Source organism: Neodiprion lecontei, chromosome 6 (assembly GCF_021901455.1).
Source record: "Neodiprion lecontei isolate iyNeoLeco1 chromosome 6, iyNeoLeco1.1, whole genome shotgun sequence".
Classification (NCBI taxonomy): Eukaryota; Metazoa; Arthropoda; class Insecta; order Hymenoptera; family Diprionidae; genus Neodiprion; species Neodiprion lecontei.
In genome coordinates this window covers 31,628,946-31,652,826 of record NC_060265.1, presented here as the reverse complement: position 1 = coordinate 31,652,826, position 23,881 = coordinate 31,628,946, and the positions used below count along the sequence as shown (strand labels likewise).

The 23,881-nt window shown below is 37.2% G+C and overlaps 4 protein-coding genes across 12 annotated transcripts in view; 2 read left to right on the top strand and 2 right to left on the bottom strand.

Moving 5' to 3' along the window:
• The first annotated feature begins 878 nt into the window (after nt 1–878).
• Nucleotides 879–12,602, top strand: LOC107225382 (ralA-binding protein 1). Of its 7 annotated transcripts, XM_046744012.1 has the most exons (12): nt 879–997; nt 1,107–1,397; nt 1,778–1,913; nt 3,278–3,525; nt 3,617–3,733; nt 4,121–4,265; nt 4,368–4,548; nt 4,614–4,928; nt 5,144–5,525; nt 5,630–5,880; nt 7,015–7,151; nt 10,700–12,602. In XM_046744012.1, the coding sequence occupies exons 2-11, from the start codon at nt 1,313–1,315 to the stop codon at nt 7,138–7,140; spliced, it is 1,986 nt and encodes a 661-aa protein (XP_046599968.1). In that variant the 5' UTR covers nt 879–997; nt 1,107–1,312; the 3' UTR covers nt 7,141–7,151; nt 10,700–12,602. The 7 variants fall into 7 exon arrangements, with proteins under 7 accessions (XP_046599968.1, XP_046599971.1, XP_015521319.2 ...); XM_015665833.2 differs by having other exon boundaries at nt 895–1,397; nt 5,144–5,399; XM_046744015.1 differs by lacking the exon at nt 5,144–5,525 and having other exon boundaries at nt 894–1,397; nt 5,644–5,880.
• LOC107225381 (nucleolar complex protein 3 homolog) lies at nt 7,377–12,479 on the bottom strand. 2 transcript variants are annotated; one of them, XM_046744011.1, is made up of 11 exons: nt 12,342–12,479; nt 11,081–11,358; nt 10,419–10,707; nt 9,955–10,246; nt 9,499–9,833; nt 8,996–9,366; nt 8,423–8,587; nt 8,221–8,327; nt 7,970–8,151; nt 7,794–7,891; nt 7,377–7,625 (listed from the first exon to the last, which is right to left on the bottom strand). In XM_046744011.1, the coding sequence occupies exons 1-11, from the start codon at nt 12,345–12,347 to the stop codon at nt 7,397–7,399; spliced, it is 2,352 nt and encodes a 783-aa protein (XP_046599967.1). In that variant the 5' UTR covers nt 12,348–12,479; the 3' UTR covers nt 7,377–7,396. The 2 variants fall into 2 exon arrangements, with proteins under 2 accessions (XP_046599967.1, XP_015521317.1); XM_015665831.2 differs by having other exon boundaries at nt 7,970–8,327.
• A 1,466-nt stretch (nt 12,603–14,068) lies between the features above and the next one.
• Nucleotides 14,069–15,417, top strand: LOC107225383 (cell growth-regulating nucleolar protein). Its single transcript, XM_015665834.2, has 2 exons — nt 14,069–14,204; nt 14,334–15,417. Exons 1-2 carry the CDS (start codon nt 14,080–14,082, stop codon nt 15,334–15,336), a joined length of 1,128 nt encoding a protein of 375 aa, XP_015521320.1. The 5' UTR covers nt 14,069–14,079; the 3' UTR covers nt 15,337–15,417.
• A 504-nt stretch (nt 15,418–15,921) lies between these two features.
• The window catches only part of LOC107225384 (EP300-interacting inhibitor of differentiation 3), a 19,504-nt gene continuing 11,544 nt past the window's right edge, over nt 15,922–23,881 (bottom strand). The window contains exons 2-8 of one of the 2 annotated variants that reach the window (XM_046744017.1): nt 17,463–17,587; nt 17,257–17,349; nt 16,966–17,096; nt 16,768–16,882; nt 16,369–16,662; nt 16,145–16,263; nt 15,922–16,072 (exon numbers count right to left, since the gene is read on the bottom strand). In XM_046744017.1, coding sequence (XP_046599973.1) covers nt 16,007–16,072; nt 16,145–16,263; nt 16,369–16,662; nt 16,768–16,882; nt 16,966–17,096; nt 17,257–17,349; nt 17,463–17,562 — 918 coding nt within the window. In that variant the 5' untranslated portion in view covers nt 17,563–17,587 and the 3' untranslated portion in view covers nt 15,922–16,006. Of the gene's footprint in view, nt 16,073–16,144; nt 16,264–16,368; nt 16,663–16,767; nt 16,883–16,965; nt 17,097–17,256; nt 17,350–17,462; nt 17,806–23,881 lie in introns of those variants that run through there. The other variant, XM_015665835.2, reaches the window with a different exon arrangement.

Here is a 23,881-nt window from a genome sequence, read left to right as displayed (position 1 = left end):
AAGGCTCTGTATGGCTCCACATTGGAGATCTGCATTGCCTTCAAAACGTTGCGCGTGTTGCCTACAATACGGCGTTGCGGAAGAAGGTATAGTTCATGCTGGGTAATTAGCATTCACGGTTTGATGGTTTTGCAGTCTCTGGTTTTATGGGTTATTGCAGCAGTGCTATCTTTACATTATATTGGTTATGCATTTATCTATGGTTTTACAGTCTTCTATACTCCAGGCTATATAGTAAAGCGTATGTTGCTTAAGTATAGCTCTCAGCTCCGAATGCACAAATGGCATTGCTGAGTGCTATATAATAATTGGGTATAATTGTGTTAGTTAATTATAGTGTTAATGTGATAGTGATATATAATAACGTATAATAATATTATAGTTCTCTGTAGTACGAAGATCTCGTAACATGGTTTGTAAGCCTTGGCTAGTGAATTTCATAGTTATTTCCATCTAGGGGTATTCCAAATAGTTAGACAGTTGTTTTAATTTCTTATGGTTACAAGATTCTCGTACTTAGAGTTTGGTTAGTTGATAAAAGTAACATGCAGTAATAATAATCGATAAAACATACGGACGTTCCGGTCGGACGTTACACACTCCTCAGCAATCCCTAGTACACTACCCTAGTTCTTTTTACACTCGCGAGTGTAGAGTATAGCTAGCACGAACAAACCTAGGCCGTGTTCGTAAATTGACTGCCAGTACTAAAAATTCCCTAGGAAAGAGACAGAGCTGTCCATGAACTCGGCAGCGCAAATGAGATAAAAGATTGCCGACAGTGGTGTCAGTCAATTTTCGAACACGGCCAAAGTGTAACGAAAGTCTAGTGACATTTGTAAAACAAACAGCGCCATCCGACGTCACGTCCGCTAAAACGAACGCGCAAGTGTACACCCCCACGAAAGTGTAGAAAGTGTAGCTAGCACGAACAAACCTACTACCAAATAGGGCCTCTAAATTGGAATTGTCCGACCTTTATACGAGGCCCTAGTCGGTAACTTGCCATCCAATTTTCCTGACACACCATCTCCCATAAGGCCAGCGCCCTTTAGTAGAGTATGAACTGCATCTTCACGTTGACTGACCAACGGTCTTCATTGTAGATTCACTGTTCACCGACCAAACCTGACCAAACTGACTATGTTGCATCCGTCAATCAATGTCAAGCTACTGTCAAACAAGTGAAAACCTACAATCATTTTGAAGGAAAAGACGGAACAAAGAACTGTCGAATATTGCGACATGCCTGGAGGTTGCAGATTTCTCAAACAGTCAACACGTTTACAAGAAAAGTCATAATTGTATAAAGATGGATTTCGAAAGCCCTGATGTTGAAAAAGATTTTCCTGGCTTGTACGCTTCGGAATCCGGGAGAAAGAGCAATGAAAGCGACTGTAAGATATTAATGATTCTTCATCCTAGGAGCACGGGCTCATTTTTTGCTTGCAGAAATCGCACACGCATATTCACACGCGCGCGCGCGCGATAGTATTACATTCCTCCTGTGGAAACTATGTTCCTATTTCGGCATAAATCTCCCAATTTTCTCGAGAGTTGAATAAATCTTCATCGAGTTATATAACTTGTAACGGACATATACATGTAGGCCAAACTTCTGTGTAGAGCTACACAAGGTTCACGAGACTTGCGTGTAGTTCTAAGTATTGAAGCGTAGCATTTTTAATGACACCTGTAGTGTCTGACATTCGACTTGAAATTTATAGTTTTAAAAATCAAACAAACCACTAGTTCAAACAATATTTATGTTGGAAAGTTAGTGACGATGGACACGATAGGCCGTCTAAGAAGGAACTTCTCATTGGCAAACGTAAGGACAAAAAAGACAAAAAGGATCGTGGATATGCTACGCTAGAGGGTGAAAGCTCCCCAGAAGAAGACATCGAAACTAAGTATTGTAATACTTATGCCTTTATAGTAATAATGCCTTTCATGCAGAAATTATATTCATTTTTTTAGTATATCATGGAAAAAATAGAAGACAACATCTATCAGATGTTATCTCTAATTATGATACTTTCTCAATCAGATATCTCAGTTTATTGAATTGTTGCCTGCTATTCAACACATATTTGTCCACGGAATTAATTTCAATAATTATCATTCAAATCGCTGAATGATGTACATTTGCGAAGATGTATTGAAGGCAACAAAAGTGTCTTATATAATACTAATATGGATTACGCGTCTTTTTTTTACGTCTTTTCCGGATGTAAAGCAATCACTTTTACGACAGTATAAATAAAGAGCATCGAAGTATGTAAAAGTACACAAAAACATCCTAGTATTTCAAAGTGCTCTTTTTCGTACTTGGTTAAAAATAAAAATTGTGAGCCACACTTCTATTACGTAAAGTATTATGTGCACCATGGAGGGAAATTATATTTTGACTCACGTATTTGCAATATTTGTCTTCGGCTTGCGTAAACATGCTCACTTACATCTCATATTGCAAACTTGTGCTTGGCGTGAAAAGATCTACTTTGCTTCTTTGGTGCACAACCTACTATTACAATTACTGATTTCTGTTTTGCTTGAAATCTTCCGTAATTCCTCATAATCGCTTTTAGTGAATTTTTTCTATCACGCTAAACCTTGTAAGGGTGCTCACTATTACATATTCTTAATCAACATTAGCATGGTAGATCTAATTACGTTTGCAGCCCATTAGCTGTTGCCTGTCGATTGGCTGAGATTCTGAAATTAATAGCTTCTGTCATCACTCAGAGATGCATGGCCCTCATATTTTCTTTACGTAAATACTATTCCCAGCTACTCTGTTTTTGCTTGAAAAAAATAAGAGTGCTTAACGAATATGTCTATCAACTGCTTTGTTTCTAGTTGCGGTGACTTAATTTTGTTGATTATACTTGCTCTAATTTACTTAACAAACCTATATTTTGTGATAAAAGTTTTTATTTACTACGTACAAGAGACAAGCAATTAATTTCTTACCTAATAACATTTCCACATGTTATTTAGCTATGCACACTCACTCAAGACAGTTCTTGTAGGTTTAGATATGAAATTAGTATCTTATATGGTTGAGACTATTACAAATGAGTTAACGGCTTCTGCGTATCGCATCTATTGACTTGCGATATATTTACAAAATAGATGTAAAAGGGACTTATAAATCCCCATCCTACACAAACGTTTTTGAATTTATATGTATATATATCTAACGAAAGATAAATGTGTTTGGCCATCTTTTCATATTGTACGCATTGTACTTCTTAATGTATACATTTCTTAGGAGTCCATCGAAGTCAAAAAAGTCTAAAACATTCAAGTTCCCATCTAAGAAGGAAAAGCGAGAGAAATCCAGAGAAAAAGATGGTAAGGAAAAGGAAACAGATAAAGAGAGAGAGAGGAAAAAAAAAGACAAAGACGACAAGGATACGGACAAAGAGAAACGTAAAGATAAAGATAAGGAGAAATCTAAACAAAAGTTGAAGGATCGCAAAAAAGGAAAACATTGGGAAGAAACTGTTGATATTGGTGGTAAGACAACTGCAGAGAATACTGAAGCCCTGTGATTGGGGTGATATACCAATAAAAAATTAATCAATCTTTATTGATCAACATGTTTCAGAAGAACAACCAATCTTTGGCGTTGCTCTTCAAATGGCTGTGGAAAGAGGCCGTTGTCATGACGGAGTGGAGCTTCCATTGGTTGTAAGAAATTGCATTGATTACATTGAAGAATATGGCAAGTCAATAGCATCAATAATTATATCTTTGAATATTTAGTGACAACTGGCTAGACGGCCAGGCTCATGTACTTCATCTTGATGGTCAATTTGTGTGGAAGTGCTTTTGCAGTATAAAAATATCAAGGTCTAGAAGAGGCATTTAAAAGTCTCCTGTGTAATCATCGACTTGAGTGACATATAAATGTTATTCAATTATTCAAGTCTATTATTGTCTATTAGGGAGAGAACATCATATAGCTCAGGTCCGCTCGAGCACTCCGTTTATAGCGACAAAAAAATTATCTGTAGCTGATCAACTCTGGTATTCTCCAGTCGAAATTTCAAAATGGCCTGACACTGCAACGCTTACATGTATCTGCAAATTTTCTCGTTATCGCTTCCAGGTATGACTGTGGATGGACTATACAAAGTTTCAGCAGTAAAATCCAAGGTCCAACATCTGCGAAAACTTTACAATCAACGAGAAGTAGTAGATATGTCAGAGTTTGATCCCATGGTGGCTACAAGTTTGTTGATACTATTTCTCAGGTTGTAATTAAATTCTGACTGAAATATTGTTCAATAAAAATGAAAATATACCAGGTACGTAATTACGTGGAGTAATCAGGATTTCTGTCTCCTACCTTGCAGAGAGTTGCCGGAACCAATACTTGAAAATGGCGAAGTTGTATCTCGATTTGAACAGGCAGCTTCATTGAAAGAAGTTGCTTTGAGAGAAACGCAGCTAATTGATTTGATAAGTCAACTACCCAAGTGTAACAAGACTCTTTTGGCATGGGTGATCTTGCATTTAGATCACCTCACTGCACATGTGAGTGTTCAGGAGTAAATATTCCTTGTAATGCTCAATGAAACAAGGTTCTTATTAAATTTTAGGAAAAAACTACCAAAATGAATGCTCAGTCTATTGCAATGACACTGAGTCCAGTTTTGCAAATGAGCCATCGACTACTCTTGGCATTGCTGTTACATTGCAAAGCATTATTTGCAAATGTTGAATTATCCAAGTATATTCCACCATTGGCCTCTGGTAGTCCAAACTTACCAGACACTATGGATGCCATAGCTGCCGAGTTGGCCAAACAAGAATCATTGCTGTCTCAAATTCATATGCAAATGAACGCAGGATTTGTAACCAAATTGAGAGAGGAACAATTGTGGGAAGTGCAGCGTCTCATAACGCAGCTCAAGGTGAGAGGTTTCGCAATTTCACGAAAAAAATACAGATTCCGGAAAGGAAAAGAATATTAATCAAATCTCAGTATCAGCAAACTAGCCAATGAGTATAAGTAAATTAATATTCATTTCTTAGTTTGGAATGTTTGTGAAATGTTTGTTTTGGAAATGACACTCATCCTGTAGGTTTGAAAATAGTAGTACAGATTGTAGACTTATTACACTTGTAGAGAAAATACAAAACTGTGCAAAAATTGGAGGGATCAACGCACAAAAGTTTAGAAGAAGATTTGAAGTTAGGCGACGAGGGTAATCTTGATATCAGTTTGCACAAAGCTAAGATCGTTCCTGAGGAAGATAATAGTTACATCAAAGCTGATTATCAGCCATTGCCTATGGCTGTTGTAGCCCATAAAGAAAGTTGTTCTCAAAGTATGGACGAATCAAACGACCAATGTGATACACCTGAAGTGAATGAGAAATTAGGTATGCTGCCTGCAAGTAAACACGTTTCGCAAACTAAATGCATCCAAGAAAAACTGGATGCATCAGCTAATGAACTAACACCAGACGAAGTAGTTAATCGAAACAGTGGGGAAACTTTGCAAATTTGTATGTATAATATTTTGATTGAAACGTGTATTTGTTAAAAATATTAATTCCAAATGACGTTTATCGCACACTAGAAAATGTGATTTATACCTGTTTTATTAAAGTGAAAGCTCGACAGATATCTCTCGATAGTGACGAGGAACTGAGAGAACGGCTGATCTATGGCGAATTATTAGCAATGCAGGAATCACTAGGATCGCGTATTGCCGAAGAGCGAGGTGAAATAAAACGATTGGCCGAACTTTTGACGAATAAGGACTTTGAAAGAAGTAAGCCCATAGCAGTCCCCTGTACCCCCGAAGAAGTCGATAGGGTTGCAATAATTGAACTTGTTCTGGAAAATCAGATGCTGGAGGTAAAAATTACATTTCATAGTCGCTTTTATTTAATACAGTATACAAGAACATTAATTTCTGGTCAATGCCAAGAAAATTCATACAAGGGTTCGCATTCAAAGTTGCCGCATTTGAAAATTTTTGAAGCAGCACTTCTGCAACGAAATATACCACTGCGTAATTTGTAGCCTACAAGTAGTTCTTCCGAAGCGATACAACACTTTCTAATTTTCAAAGGTCTTTTTTGATCAAGAAATAAAAAATAAATAAATAAACCTGAATGAATCATGAATGAAAAAGTTATCAGTTCTAATAACAAGGTCATAAAAATTTTAGTTTTGCGTGAAATGAAACACTAAATAAGTGACAGCTTTACCAATTACCGACATTGGCCACATCTTTAATTATGATATATATAGGTATGTAATACAGCTTGCATTAAGCATTTTGAAGCAGTTCTCATATTTTTAATTTATCAAACGTTTAAGGGACGTTAGACTGTACACATTTTACCATGTGAAAATTTTCAATTGTTTACGTCCCAGAATTGTTTTTGCGAACTCTTTTGTCCGATGAATGACTACTTGTAGCAACAGTATTATTTGGAAAAGATTAAATTCCCCTATATTTTATATACATAACAAAATTAGCGTCTTATTATTATTTTTTCTTTAAATTAAACTCTAAATAAAAAAGAATGATTTAAAAAAAAAAAAAACGAGGTTGCAACACTTAATAGGACGCGCTACTTTTACATGATGAATTATTACTACAAAATTTCGTGGTTTTTACAATAAATTGAGTTATTTTATTTTTAATTTATTTTTTGATTTTATAAGACAGACTTAACAAATTTATATGTATAAAAAGTTTCACGGGTACATGATCATGAATAAATTTTTTTTCCACACTCCTTTGTGCGCGTCTCCATTTGAACACTGTTGTTCATGAGCTAGAGCGGAAAATAAAAATAAAAATTTATATTCTTTTTAATATTTATTTCGAAAAGTATGAAATTCTATAACAATATTTCATGAATCTTAAGACTGGATCATCCACAAAAAACTACTCCCGAGCTTAAAATTTTGCAGCCTTATACTTTGGTCGTATAAAATAAGTATGACCTGTCTATATGTTATTAATTATTGTTTTAGAAAAAAAAGGCCACACTTGTGAGAACTATTATTGAAGAAAATATAGCTTGCGTGGAATTACGTGCACAGTTCCTGATACAACAACTTTCAGATCAAGACTGTATGCTTGCTGCAAAAAAAATTTAATGGTTTCTAAGGTAATGACAATAAATTGATTTATGAAGATGTTTCTTAAACCAGCATACAATATAAACCGACCTGACTCTCATGTGTCTTTGACATACCTTTGTGATGCTATTAGAAGGCCTTCAACAATCAGTATATTATAGTTAGTTTTCAAGTAGTGGGTGAATTTTACTTGGGCAATTGAACAATCAGCCCTCATGTCTATACATTAATATAATATTTATAGAGAAGTCGCATTATCGTGCAAAATCATTTATTATTGTATACATTTAAAATTCTTCAATTTGAAAGACCCATGAAAATCCGGAGCTGTATCATTCTGACGCGAATGTTGGAAAATATCTTCGAAATAATCCTCGTAACGTTTCGTTATATGGTGATTGTAGCCATAAAATTTCACCGATATTACTTTTTTGGGTTTAGTAACAGCAGGCTTGAACATAACCCCTGTTGTTTTGTATTCGTCAAAGAGCTCCACTGGAGATCTTAAAATGGAGGACAAGAATATGTTAAAAAATTAATTCCTACTATTATTATCAGAAAATGTTTTGAAAGCACACTTTGAAACTATCATCAAAAGTGGATCATCAAAAGTGGTTCTTGTTTAAATATAGTAAATTGTCTCTGCATATAGAATCATGCCTCGTACTCACAATTTCCCAAATTCTGGCTCTAGACTGCCCTCTCCACTTGTAGGAACTCCTCTTGCAATATTTTTCGCCATTTTTTGCACCATTGGATGATAGTGCCTCTGAAAGTGAATGGTATTGAATCAACAGACGTATAATCACCAATTTGTGCTGAAAAATGCTATTTCTTTTAAGTTTACTTGTAAAGGAACCAGTTCCCAAAAAGCTGAACGTTGAGCATTGCAGTATTCAGGTTCATTCAGCACCGAATCATAGAAACCTTCTCCTATGGAGGAATCTGTGTCCAGTAAAATGTCAGTGGCTTTTCCAAGTTGCATCACTATTTTGATGATAGCTAGTATCCCAAGCGTACCATTGTGTTCTAATTGTAGTGCCAAAATACTTATTCGTTTCAGAAAGGCAATAAGTCGATTCTGTGAGATGTTCTTACGTTTTTTTATCAAAATGTTACCAAGCGTTCGTAAAATAATTATTAAATCCGCATGATTTTTACCCGCATGAATACCAAGTAAGTTTCTATAGAGGTGTGAATAAAACCTGAAAAACAAAAATCAAATAATTTTTCCGCATTTAGTCCTTTGATATTGTTATGCGTGGATCACAAGTGAACTATTTTTGCAGCTCATAATTACCTTGATGGATCAATGTTCAATGCCTCCCCTTGTCCAGATAAAATAACAAAGACAGTTTCAATGCAATATAGTTGCTCTCTCAAAGTTAAGGTATTACCTTCCAATAATCGATTCAGAACATTAACTAAATCTTGATAGAACTCTATATTAATGCTGTGTGCAAACCTACAAAAAGTAAATAAATGTTCTTTCGCATCACACCACTTGAACAAGCCCAGTTTAAATAATGCAGTAAAGTCTAATTCTTTCTTTATACCACTTTAAGAACATAAATCACGTCTTTCTGATTGGGAAGGGGGACCAATTAGAGGGGTATGTAGATGCACTTGCTGTACTTAGGTCCTGGTGCCTCTTGAGCATTCAAATGTAAAAGGCTTTGTTATTATCAACCCAAAAATTAGTCGGCAATAGCACTTTACATAGTTGGTGTATTTGTATGCATATTCCTCCCTGCTTGGTCTGTCTTCGCCTATCAAATTTGAACTGGCTCAAAGATGTCTTATCTCTACCCCTAAGATACTTTATTTTGTGAGAAAAAATGACGCAGCAATTTGTGCTTGGATGAAAACATACTTAGCTAATCCTTGTAACGTTACAGACAAAATTTTGCCCGTTGGGATTTGCTTCAGAATGCGGAAGTAAATAGTAAATACTATACTGGTTATATCGGTCAACACCCGTTGCTTGCTCTGTTTATTCTCTTCCGCTTTAGTCTCAATCATCTCTTTTTCAACTTGTTCTAGCTTCTTTTTTCTCTTCCGTTCTCGTTTACTCATAGAAATTAATTTCTGCTTATGCATCTGGAGTTTCTTCTGTTTCAATTCTTCCTCTTTGCCCTTATCCAAATTTATATCAGAAATTTTCAGAACCAACAGTACGGTCAATAATTCCACATAAACTGAGTGACCCCTAGTTTTTATATATTGATTTATTCGACGCACAATCTGTAAAAGGCACAAACAGATAAAGACTGGCAAAGTACTAGCGTTAATAAATTTTGAACAAGACTCAGAAAAATTTCCGTATCTATTTTTTATATTTCAATGATAGATTAATTTTATCATACAAACTCTCACCACAAGAGACAATTCGCCACGTTTATCTTCTTTGAATATCTGAGTAACACATTTAGCCACTATCTCCCTTACATTTGACCATTTACTATCCAAGTATGGAACCAAAAGGTTAGCAATATTGACAGAGAAGTTGAAATATGGATGTGCGATCAAAAGCTCTGACATACAAGTGATAGCAATTTCTCCCAATATTATTTCCTGCTTTTGTAACTTGTTCATGTTCAATTTCTTTCCGTTCAACATGCTAGCAAATTTTTCAAGCTTCTGTAAGTACAACTTGTAGCTTTTCAACATTACTGCTTCATAATTTTGTAAATTCAATGTCTCCCGTTTCACTAAAAAATTTTATTTTATATGTATCGGTTAGGATGATATATCATCATATAGAATAATTTAACAAAATGTGGTGTTTTGGACAAATTGAATTGTGGACTAGGTCAGTAATCAGTATCATACATTTAACTTTATCTTGGGGGATTTGTTTAATGCTGTAGGAAGGTAGAATGTCCTTGAATACTTCCAACAAGGATACCATTGCCAATTTCCTAACGGTAATATAAACTTCTGGATGCTCTTCTTCCATAAGTGACAAAAGTACTTTCAAGTTTCCAGCCTTCAGTTCAGGATTTTCTAATAGGCCACTTGACAAAATTCCGATCTTGAAACGACGTGATTGAAGTACCTCTTCTCTGCATGCCAACAATTCTACCATTGATACTGGTTTACTTACATCTATTTTTCCCTCCTCCTGAAAAAAAGTGTTATTTAATACCATGTGCATTTTTACATAAAAACATACTTCTGATATGCCACAGGTCTTGAAAGACTTTCCCCTTTTACAATGGATTTACATCGCTTATAGATGTCAATACAGTTATCCTTTGTCTAATCAGTATTCTCAGATTTGGGTAATTTCTTACAATATATTCTAGGTTTAGTTCCTGGTCGGTCAATTCCTCTTCATCTACAGATTGTAGACCATTACTTTTACGATCCTGTTCAATTCTTAATTGTTCGTCTGTATCAAAGTTCTCTATTTCACTTATTGGAATATGCCGTTCAATTAATTTATTTTGAGATTTAATGGGCAGGAGCATTCGTGTACGACTGGTTGTAATTGTGGTGTTGACTGTCGCATTTTCATACTTCTCCTCTAAATCATCAAGTTCTGTAGATTTTTTCCGTTTTCGTTTGATTTCAGGTTCTGATCTAGATTAAGACAATGCAGAAAGTGACTTGGTTTAGGGTACGAGCAAGCTGGGTGACTCCTTCAATTTGGATATATTTTGAGATGAATTAAGATTAAATTTAACAAAATGTCAAGATGGTAGTATATTGTAATTACAGACTGTTAAAGAGAAAATGAATCATCTGACATCAATATGGTTTCAATTTTCTGACTGAATAGGTGATGTTGAAATCACCCAAGATCTTTCTCCATTATAGAAATTTTGTTAGCAGGAATTTCTTTCCATTCAATCCCCAACGGAGATTGCGTTTTATTTTTAATACTCCATAATACTGACCCAAGTTTTTATCACAAGATTGTATATAAAGACATGAATTTCGATTAATTACATACTGGTTTAATGTAATTTGGTTGAGAAGATTGTAACTCTGGTTAGATACGGCTTTTTTCAAAAATTCCAAGTCATCTTTTTCAACCATTCCAAGCATATCTTCACCATGATCACTCTCATCTTCTGTTTCAACATTTTCTGACACTAGTGTTGTAGGTGGCTGTTGCAACTGTTTTTGAGTTTTACGGTTTCTACGGCTCTTCAATTTTCCCTGCTTAGAAAGTTTAGTCCTCGTCTGATTGTTCCTTTTTATCTTACTGATTTTCGACTTTGCTATTTTCTTGAAAGAATGATAGAAGATGCATATTAATAAAAGCACTAAAATGTTATGGAACTAAAGTTACTAATATTAATGTAATGAAAAATCAGGGAAAAAATCATCATTGTCCAATTTTAAAACAACTTTCAACGAGCTTTTCAATACATGAGTATATTTTTTTAAATTATGTTTTGCTAAGTTTGAAACAATCCTAAAGGTGTGAAGTAACGATTTTTCCTCAACATGCATTCTTATAATAATGTTACTAACTTCAAACTTATTAAATGCTGCATATTCTCTGACCACTGGGATCCAGATTGCAAAAAGAGCTGTTGTTAAGTATGGATGTTACGGTGCGAAAAGTTTGTATCAAACAGTAAGGGTAAAGTAGCAAATAAAAATTCAAAATATGTGTCTCAGTTTGTTATAACACTATGGAGTAGGGGTGCACGGTATTTCAGTATCTCCTTCCTCGAAATGTATCGGTACGGGAATACCGAAGTTTCTGATAACCTAAAGTTATTTAGTACAGTTCAATACAGATTTTTCTTAATCTTTTTTCCGACGATATTTGTAGATTAAAGTCTACCGACATTTCGATATTTCGGTTAACCCAAACTACCGAATACGAAACCCGTAATGAAAATCGGTACCTAATTTTCAATACCGCGCACTCGTACTATGACGAATCGGTTTTGTTTACTATTCTAAGACCTCTGGAAAATACGTTTTAATTCATCTCAAGCTAACTTAGACATAAATATAGTTATTACTGTTGATTTTAAGAACATTTACGTAAGAACAAGCTAAAATGTGAGAAATCACAATTCTCTACAAGTGTCGAAAGTGTGAATTTCCGGGAATCCATAATACGGTATATAATTTTTGATGCAATGAGCAGATGTGTAGTATGGCGCGTTGCACCATTAGGTTATGTCACCTTGTGCAATCGGGTGAAGAAGAATTGTATAGTGCAAATATATATTTGAATTCACTTGACTTACCCCCATATCAGAACAATGGTTTTCAAACAGAAAGAGTAAATGCTACTTTTATGCAGACACCACTTCCAGCGTCAATGAATTTCAAAATTGACCCAAAGCACGTGGACGACGCGGGATCGTTAACTCACGAGCAGGCTGATCTCTGCTGATGTCGCTGATGACCGCGGGACAACATTCAATGCTGGGTGTATTCCGAACACGAAATAAGAGAGAATGAGACCGAACTCTGCCGAGGCCGCATCCCAAAAGTGGGATCAATTTTCCAGCGATAAAAAAGTGAGCAGTTCGCTGCGAAGAATAACGGAGATGACGAGTCACGCATGCGCAGTACGACTTAGCTGCGTCCTTATCTCTCTCGCGTAAAGTGCGAGTGAGATAGTTTTGTTATGACAGTGAGGTTAGTTTTTACGGTAAGATGTCAGCGTGTCGTGTACCGCAGTGCAAAACCAAATATAAAGACAAAAATAACAATCACACGTTGTTTAAAGCTCCCTCGGTACGTAACGTGATCATAGAGTGATGGTAAAACAAAATTATACTTCTGTTTATGTTTATTACCAGATTGTACAATAAATTGAAATTGCCAACAACAAGCAAGAAATATCGTTTTTATGTATATATCTAATTTGTGAATCCTTATATTCTACATCCTAACCTTATCTCCTAATTCTCATCACTGTAGCTGAGAATTTCTATTATGTAAAACTTGTATATATCCTGATTCTCCTATTTACCATTTACAATTTTCGTATTGAACATGATTGATAAATTGTTTACATTTAAAGCATGAGTGTAAAAAATGGTTGTTCAATATCCTAATGATCTGGCAAAGGCATTTTATCTACGTTGTTTAGAAGAACAATAAACTGATCCATATTAACAAGGATAATACATTCTCAGAGCGGCCAAATTTTATTGTCTATGTATATTTCAACGTGCATATCTGGTAAAACAGCAATCCTTTTCAATCTTTTGTAGACCAAAAAATGTGCGATCTCCTCGTGTAAAACCCCAACTTGGTGCTGGTAAAATACTTACACATAGCTTTTTCCTCAAATACGTGTAATTAAATTCATTAAGTACTTGCTCCATATCTGTAAGAACGTCCAGAATGATTCAAATGCTCCACTATTTACGGCTTAAAGTTCCATAAACAACGTTCGTAAAATACGCACCTATGATTTCTGACTTCGCAGCGTATTCACGTTTCTTTTTTGCAAATAATAAAGCGATATTTGTGATTCTATCATTATGCCAAGAAATTATTACGCACCATAACCTCATGAACTTGCTGTCACAACAACAAAACTGTCTCACTCGCACTTTACGCGAGAGATACAAAGACGCAGCTAATCGTACTGCGCATGCGTGACTTGTCATCTCGGTTATTCTTCGCAGCGAACTGCTCACTCATCGCTGGAAAATTGATCCCACTTTTGGGATCGGAGTTCGGTCTCCTTCCCTCTCACTTCGTGCTTGAAGCTTGGCATCTTGGATTACCACGCAGTATTTAACCTCAATTCGAGTGAGTAAATCTACCACTAGGCCTATGATTTACAACGACCTGAGTTTATTTTACCCAACAATTATAGCTCATTTTTAAAACGGTATATTTAACTTGTAGGTTAGTTTACTTTTATGCTGTCAACAGTTGCCAGTCGAAGCAAATCCCGACAGAGCAAATTGGAGAAAAAAATACTTGCATTCATGATTCTCCGGCACGTGCTTATCCATAAAAATGGTATTTTTCACGTGTACTCACTGTGGTGAGGCAATAAAGAAGCCTAAAGTCGGAAAACACTTTCAATTCAAGTGCAGAAATTCCATTTCAGTCAGTTGCATGGATTGTTTCCAAGATTTTCGGTACGTTCCAGTTGGGTGAATTTATCTGATTTATAAAACAAAAAAACTAGAATACAATTAGAAATATGAATAATTTGTAATATACCTTGCATAATCTGTGTGCTAGATGATGTATGATTCCATGTATAGGGGACAAGAGTTTGTCAAACACACCAAATGCATAACGGAGGCGCAGCGGTACGGTGGAAAAGACTTTGTCCTCCGGCCGAGCAAAAATAAAGGAGAGCAAAAACAACAAGATTGGGTTGCAGTAGTACATGCTGTCATTGAGAATTCAGAAAACCTATCTGCCGCTGAAAGGAACATTCTTAATACATTGTCAAATCATGACAATGTGCCGAGAAAAAAAGCAAAGTTTTTTAATTTTATGAAAAGCATGTTAGCCGGTCGAGTTAACTTGACAGTCCTCGAGAGTATATGGACTAAAATGGAAGAAGCCTTCAAAAAAACTTTAGTGAATAAAGCTCCTACAAATACTAATGTTTGTTCTGTCGCTCAAGATAATGTAGTGACACCGTTGATTCAGACAGATATATCGGAAAATGAGAACAACGAAAACTTATCCAATGAATATAAAACAGCAGATCCTAATGCCGAATACAGTGGGAACTCGGAGAATCAAAGTTGTGAAATCAGCCTGCAGACAACTGATAATAGCAGTAGCAATAAATCGAAAAAATCACTGAAGCGGAAAATACCTGAAGAAATGCAATATCAGAAGAAGGAAAATGTCCACAGTGACAATAGAAATTGTGAAAATTTCGAGCAAAATTTATGTTCAATAGGTATGGAAGAAAATTGCGTTGGAAGTAAAAAGTCTAAAAAACTTATAGGTGATGAATTAGAAAGTACTAATTTAACAACTGCAATGAGTCAGAACAATTCTAAAAATATTTCCTATAATAACGAAATGGTAGTCAAGAAATTTAACTGGAGTGATGCTATACTGGAGGTACTTTACTCTAAAAAGGAAGTTTCTCTGAGGAAATTGAGAAAAAAAGTTTTGCGACAGTATCAAATATATAGTAAAGTTACAGTACTAAAAGGAAATGCTGCTGCTAAATTTGACAGAAAAATTAATAGAATGACACAGATTGTTATCGAAGATGGAAAAGTCAAACTGACAAAGTGATATCTAGACAGACAACATCTTGTAAAGAAAACAACCACAATAAAAATAAGGGAATTTTGATTCAATATCATTCATCCTAAATTATTTGCGTTATTTGTTGATTTGCATGCGGTGGTATATCTTCTATATTGTTTTAATCATTTCCCTCCTCCCAAATAATAAGTAACAAATAACTGATCCAGCCACTATTCCGCCTACAAATATCGTACGTGATACATGAATAGCCACTAAGAAATTTTTCCTAAAACTATAACAGCACTTACTTAATAAGCTGGCATATCTTCCCAAAATGTACAGTATTCGAGATATATGACAAGTACAGTCGGACCTCTCTATAAGTCCGTCCAGGCTCCTAAGGGGAAGTTTTTCTAGGAAATAAAGTATCCCCATCTTGCTCTCCTCGCGAGCGGCAACAATCGTTTTCCGTCTTCTTCTACACACCGCTACCTCTTAATAGGACCTGCTGCTCGAGTGGGAGACCACTGTGAGCAAAAAACTAGGGAAGCGTGCTTATTGGGCGAGGTTATTACTCAGAGGTCTGTACATACGAGTTAGAAATCATAAAAACAATGAAAATTAAACATGTGAAAAATAAAATATACGTTTATTGTTTAAATGGAAGATTGACATATTAACGTGATTTTTGATTCAATCCCGTGCTGGGAGAAGTTTACAAATGAACAGAAGTTGTGAAATTAATCATGGCTCCATCCAGATGATATGTTTCTTTTAGAATCTAAAACAAATTGTAAAACGATGTTGACAAACTTTTAGTCCAAAGTTGAATTTGATTATACTTTCTACTCACTTGCCACTGCCCTGCGTTTATTGACATTACGTTCTGAATATGTGAATCGTTTCCTTTTCGTTTTGCATTAGTACATGCTTCTTTGCTACTTGGCTGAACAACCAATTTTCCCCTCTTATCTGTTCAATGACATATGTATAGATGAGTATTTGTACAGCTAAAAATATTTCTAACAGCTGTTAAAATATGCTGTGGAATATTAAGATAAAAGATAGCTGTATAACCTTTCGTTAATTGTAATAATCCATCTCTGATTAAAAATGAAACATGTAACATGTTTTCCACAGTTCGACCAAAGTCAACTGGATTGAGAATAAGTTTGAAGAAATCAAGTGGCTTGTCATTTGTTTTGTAATGATGAGACACAAGAGTTTTTATTTTCCGTACTGTTTCTTCGACTCCGTGTTCAACTTTATCGACAGCTTGAACATTCTCAGGCCTTTTAGTAGCTACTTGGATGTCTCGAGGTCCTTGCTTTCGCTTTGCGATATGCCTCTTTTCTAATGGCTTCAGGGTTCCTACATATAAGAACAGAATTAGAAAATAGCCTTGTGTTTTGGAAGAGTAGGAAATGCATCTTAAAGATTTACAATGACTCACAATTGGGAACACAATGAACAAACCTAAAAGATAAGAATATTGTGGAGTAACGTTCAAACACTTCAGTACTTCATCAGTCAAAATCGGCCAGTGTGCTTCCTCTAACATTGTGTCTGGGCGCAGCCGCACGTAAGATAACTAGAAGGTAAAATCTTGAAACTGATAACCATTACGAATTTAATTTTTTGTTTTTTCCAATTGAAAATCCGATGTGTACTAACTATTTTCTCAGCAAATTCAGTGTGGTCGTATGGGCTCATGTCTTTGTTCAAAGTTTCTGTACAACGTTTCAGAACATCTGAGGATACATACATCACTTCTGAATCTAGCAGAACTTCATCGGTGTAATTAGCTAAACAAACCATGCATATATTACTTTTAAAGAAGCGGTAGAGGATTATTTAGTTTTAAAATTCCATGTCAGTTTTGAGGATATGTGTTCTAAGAAATTATGAAACTTGGGTGAAAAACATTTTTGGAAAAATAACAAAGTTCGTTGCTTGAGAATATACCTTTGTCTATAGCTTCCTCATCTTCGTTTATAATATCTGTATTAGCCATTATGGTACGTAACGTCGTAATCGTGTTTTTGCCTACATTTTCCTCTATAACGAAAACAAACAAAAATATATGAAGATATCGGCGGTCACAACCTCAAAAGCATGCTAGGATGAAACATCTTTTAGAATACGTGAATTTTGAACTGGTGTGAACTTACGGAGAACTTTTGTTTTTCCCAAATATTCCCGGTAAAACGCTTTCCGCTTTTGTGGAGAGTGAGATGATTCCACGGATACATTATTTTCGTTGTCTGACATTGCAAAGACAAATCGTTTCCGACCACTTCTAAGCAGATTTTGCCGCGTACTTACAGACCATGCACCTCGATAATCAGTTCGAAAAACCTATTTCGTCTCGAACGGCGCTCGAAAATCGGGAAGATGAAAAATGGATAGGTTTCTCTTTGGATGTTGTTACAATATACGGGCCGTGTTCGAAAATTGACTGACAGTACTGTCAGCAATCTTTCTGTCATCAATCTCTTTTGCGCTGCCGAGTTCATGGACAGCTCTGTCTCTGTCCTAGGGAATTTTTAGTACTGGCAGTCAATTTACGAACACGGCCACGATCGACCCGCTACACGGTGTAAAAATAATAGGTAGTCCTGCTGCGACTCGGCGACTGTGATTATTTTTGCATAATTCGGTACCTGTCCACCAGTCAGCTACGGGTCTGTAGGACTCATAGACTATATAAAGATAGACTGAGCCATACATAGGGCAGCCGGACCACCTATTATAGCGTTTTCCACTGATTGCACTGAGTGCGCACTAGCTTGGCATCGGGGCAAACATTCTGGATGGAACCGTAAAACGTATAAAGGCAGACTAGATCATAATTTCTCCTAAATCAGAAATAATGTGACGTTACTTGACCGACTGTGCGACTGTACAGTTTTTCAACCAAGTGATAAAGAAGCCAATTGAACAAACGCAACGGTAATTTTTTGTTTGTAAATAAATGTCACAAATGTTAGGCACGAGCATACAAGGGCAAAAAAAATTCACAATTCCGCTGAAAAGATAAAAATTAATAAGCAGCAAGTCAAGTTGTCCCAATCTCTTGAAATATACCTAGCAGTTAACCTCTAAAAGCTGAAAAAATGTGTATCCATACTTCGATATCGGACATGCTGTGGATTACTCCCATGAAATTTAAAATTTTGGGAATCTCTCCTCTACTATCTTTCGGCTCCAGCAAGCATCATCACTGCTAGACGAAGATGAAATTAGATCTAATAAAAGAGTTGCTGTCACAGCATCTACTTCGACTCTTTCACGATCGGCAGCCATAATTGCACTGCTTTGACACCGACTCCCGATTTGAATGCAATATTTTACGCACTCAGTGCTAAATTCACCCACTCGAGCTGCCGGTGGAACACGCTGGAAATACGAGTCTACCGCTAGTGCGCTCTCAGTTCACACTCAGTGCAATCCGTGGAAAACGCTATTATTCTTACACCGTGATCCGCTACAATTTTTGTCTTACTATTTCATAACCCCTACTAACTACGCCTACAGGTAAATTTTCACAAGCGGCAAACAACTGGATGCAACCACGGTTTTACATACGACCGTGGTCTAGGCACTCAAAGCCCCTTCCTATATAACGCAGCGTGACCGTCTTGAAGCCTGTGTTTCTCAATTTGTGCACCAAAGACCGGAGGGCTGCAATATCCGAGGCCGGTTTATGCGGACGACGGTCTTGTATACAGGTCTGGAAACTCCTATGCTGAGAGCAGCCCCCTGCTACTAGATCGAGCGAAAAAGTAAAAAGAGTAACCTAGTATGTCACATAATTTTAGTTCTTATTGAAGGCGCTAGTAGTGCAGTTGCACGGGTTGCACTCTGTAAAGGCCGTAAAGGTAATCGCGCAAACCCACTGATATATATCGCAAACCGCGCAACTGTACTACTAACGCTCTCTACCGAGTGTGACAACATAGACTCGTTTTCTGAAACACAGAGTTGCAGGGAGCTGGCTGAGAGCCACGATTATTCGCGCCGCTTGGCGAGGGCAAATTTCGATTCTAGCGGCACCACCAGTTGTCGCTGCGGTCTAGTTACCAGGATAACAATAACCTCAATAAATACGATGAGTGAGCGTGAGTGAGCGAATACCACGGTCTTGTCTGGACCCTCCCGGTCCCGCCGCTGTGATAAGATCGCAACGAACCTAGTGGCGACTAGTGAACACAAAAATTGCTTCAAACGATCTACCCCCTCCAGTGGAATTTCCAGACTACCCAGGACCTGCCTAGCTGAAGACTTGCGAATGTTGTTTTCCGGGAGGTGCCTGCCGCAGACATGCATGATTCGTGTATGCTTCGCCAGGATCGGCTTTGTGGAAGATTATATATAATAATCATAGACATACAAGAGTAGACCGCGTGAGCGGGCTGAGAAGGCGATAGCGCGGTAGAAAGAGAAAGCTGCATATAGGCTCCCCGCTATCCTTGTCTAATCGCGCATGCGCGGGACACGCGAGTCGTGTATGCCAGAGCTGAGTTCAGAAACCTTACCCGAGTGAACTCGGATATCATACTGTCTCTGCCTAACACATGGGAATAAACAAAGAAACGACGATACTCGAGTCACTCGGGTAAGGTTTCTGAACTTAGCCCAGTATACTACACTGCGCGAGAATGCTGAGCGCGCATGCGCGCGATTAGACAAAGATAGAAGGATGTGCCCATATGCAGATTTCTCTTTCTATCCCGCTATCGCATTCACCAACGGGCTACCTCTGAGCTCGCGCGGTGTATTTTTATATGTCTACTAGCAGCCCATCCCGGCTTCGCACGGGCATATAATAATATTAAGTAATAATATAAATGTTATTTTTCTAGAAACTCACTGTAAACATTGTGTATTTTCTTTTATTATATTATTCTATGCCCGTGCGAAGCCGGGATGGGTTGCTAGTTATGCTGTTAAAATGTAGCTTATATGACACGTTTGTGACGTCGGAACGGTACCTAGTGGAAATCTCCAGATGTTAGACACCGGAAACATTCACACGCAGCTACAGCCAGACTCACATCAGTAGTTTGGGTCACCAATTACCGATTAAGTATTGAAATACACCGGACAACGGGCATTCTGTCGCTCTAGTCGAACGAACCGAAGAGGGAGAAATTGTTGGATAAAAGATTTAATTTGGCTTACCTTTTTGAGAGTATTCTGGATGCGATGACTTGTAGATTGGTGAGAGGTTTTAGTGGAATAACTGACTTTAATATTTGGATATTTTGACTAACTTGGTTTATTTTATAAGTTTGATATTTAAAAGTCACAAACGCAGAGTTACACAGTGTAAGATCTTAGACTTAGTAAAAATGGAGTTGAAGCTCGCTGAACTTTTGGGCAGAGTAACGTTGTATGAAAGTTTTAATGCAAAAGGCTAAAGGATTTTACCGCGAGATTTATTTGACGATTTTGACTAACTTGGTTTATTTTATAAGTTTGATATTTAAAAGTCACAAACGCAGAGTTACACAGTGTAAGATCTTAGACTTAGTAAAAATGGAGTTGAAGCTCGCTGAACTTTTGGGCAGAGTAACGTTGTATGAAAGTTTTAATGCAAAAGGCTAAAGGATTTTACCGCGAGACTGTACCGGAACTAGATGACGAATCTGGAGGTAGAAACACAAGAGAGCGATCGAGTGATCGGTCGCCGTTTTTATAGGGGTCGATCGTTGCGCAGAACGATCCCCCTCTCTAGTTTTTTGGTCGCCTTTGCGCACCTCCCCTCTTTTCTAGGAATTCTAATTAGGGCACGACATCTTCGCCGCATGCACGCCTGTGATCTTATTTCTTTAGCTATTACTATATTGTAGGTTTTTACGTATGGTATATCGCTGCTTGGTGCGGTGGTGTAGGTGCGTGGACTTGGTTCCGTAGTTCTCCGAACTGCGTGAGCTTTTCGTTGTGTCGCCAGCCCCCTTTGTGGCGCCAGCCCCCTTTGTGGCGCCAGCCCCTTTGTGGCGCCCGTCAGCCACTTAACTACCTGTCTACCTCTGAATGTTTTTGCTATCTTGCTCGTTACAAAGCCCATATTTCATTTTGGTTACCTGTCGTTTGTTAGTTTTATAGTTATATCTATATAGAATTGTATATGTATTATAGTCGACTACTGTCGTTGTTAGTTTTATAGTTGTATCTATATAGAATTGCATATGTATTAAAGTCGACTACTGTCGTTGTTAATCTGGAGTACAATAGCAATTGTTTATGAACATAGTTTGTTATTTGTTTAACATTATTAGAATCACGCTGCTGCGAATATCTTTAGTTGTTTGTGTTATAACTATCTTAACAGATTTAGAATACTTAGTAATTTGATGATTCATAGCTTTAGAGCAGGTTTACATGTGTGCTTTTGTATATGATTCCCTTCTGTAGTTGTTAATTCTTATATTGATATAAATCGGCTTGGAAGCTTCTAGAACGTTTTCGTTTCGTCGGTAAGTTTCCTAATGTATTCTCTAGGTAAGGCCCTGTATGGCTCCACATTGGAGATCTGCATTGCCTTCAAAACGTTGCGCGTGTTGCCTACAATACGGCGTTGCGGAAGAAGGTATAGTTCATGCTGGGTAATTAGCATTCACGGTTTGATGGTTTTGCAGTCTCTGGTTTTATGGGTTATTGCAGCAGTGCTATCTTTACATTATATTGGTTATGCATTTATCTATGGTTTTACAATCTTCTATACTCCGGGCTATGTAGTAAAGCGTATGTTGCTTATAGTATAGCTCTCACCTCCGAATGCACAAATGGCATTGTTGAGTGCTATATAATAATTGAGTATAATTGTGTTAGTTAATTATAGTGTTAATATGATAGTGATATATAATAACGCATAATAGTATTATAGTTCTCTGTGGTACGAAGATCTCGTAACATGGTTTTTAAGCCTTGGCTAGTGAATTTCATAGTTATTTCCATCTAGGGATATTCCAAATAGTTAGACAGTTGTTTTAATTTCTTATGGTTACAAGATTCTCGTACTTCGAGTTTGGTTAGTTGATAAAAGTAACATGCAGTAATAATAGTCGATAAAACATACGGACGTTCCGGTCGGATGTTACACCTCCGCCCTTATGCAAGAATGGCGAGCCTCTGCTCGATCATTCTTCCTGACGGTCGTTGGGTGCTGTAGGTTTTTCAATCCATACGGTACTTTGGTTGTCCTTGGGGTCCATGGTCGATGTTGAGACGTTTTTTGCAATTGGTGATTGGGTTGCTGGCTTCATGTTTAAATTGGGGTATATGGGTATCGGCATTCCTTGGGGTGCTTTGTATTCTCCGTCCTCTTTTGTTGTTGGTTCAGTCTGGTTAATGTTTCTCGTGTTGTTTCCCATTGATTCGTAATATCGCCTGACCGTAGGTTTTGGCGCTGGTGCTTCTTGCTTGAAGGATCCGGGTATTGCGTATTCGTGTTTGATTGACATGTCCATGTGTATCTCGGGGATTCCGGAGCAGTGTTTTGGTTTTGGTTGTTCTTGGTTCCAGGATATGTCTAAAGGTTTTGGTTGTGGCGGCGGTTTATTTTGATTGTTAGATGGTCCTTTGGATTCCGTATCATCCTCTTGTTTTTGCCTGGCTAGATGTAAGAGTAGGTTAGTCAGGGAATTCCATATGGCTCCGAGCATGTGAAAGCTGCACCCGTAGGCCTTTCTTAGAGCATATCCGTGGATTATTGTGTCGAGGATGAATTTGGTTATTTGGATGGTTACCCAAATTCCGATTCCTCCTGCGGTGAGGGTGCCAAAGCTTACGAACCAACCCCACATCTTTGTCCATGTGTTCTTGGCTATTTTTTGCATTGCCTCTTCGGTTAGGAATTGCATGATAGATAATTGTTGATTTGCTATGGTTTGTCCTGACATTCCCCTTGCCATGTCGTTTAGTATTCCAGATCTCTCTGCTGGGAACATGATATGATCTCTCAGTCGTTCCAGATCTTCAGAGGAGTAGATTCCACTGGTTGCTAGGTTATTGGGGTTAATGTATTTCCATGTTGGTGTGGTTAAAGGTTCTATTGTGCCTGGTTTTACTGATTCGGTCAATTCTGGTAGTAATTTATACCATTTCTTATCGAGATTGAACATTACTGGGATGAAAGGGTTACATTCTATCTGGACTCCGGTTTTTAACAACATGCGGCTCTTCGGTGATACAAACATGCTGGCGTTTCCTCTGAATACCGGTAATTCTTGGTAACAGTTCTTCGTCTTTCTAATTTTTACGTCAACTGGTATGCATTTGATTATGTGGATTACTTCTCCTGCTATTGTTGCCATGTAGCCTGGTCCTTTCATTAATTGGTGCGCGAAGTCGTCGGGCGTTACGGCTGCGGATGTCAATAAGTTCCGTAAAACTTGTTGTTCCAATTTGCATTTCTGCAAGAGTACGTCTCGGTATAATGCTGACATCTGCATTCTCATATGTCTTTCCACGTATACGAATTTTGAATTTACATAGGTAAAAATGTCCAAGTTGCTGGTTGCTATGGGTTTTTTGTGAGTGAACGCGTTTTTAGTTGGTTCTTCGATGATAAGTAGCTTCGGGT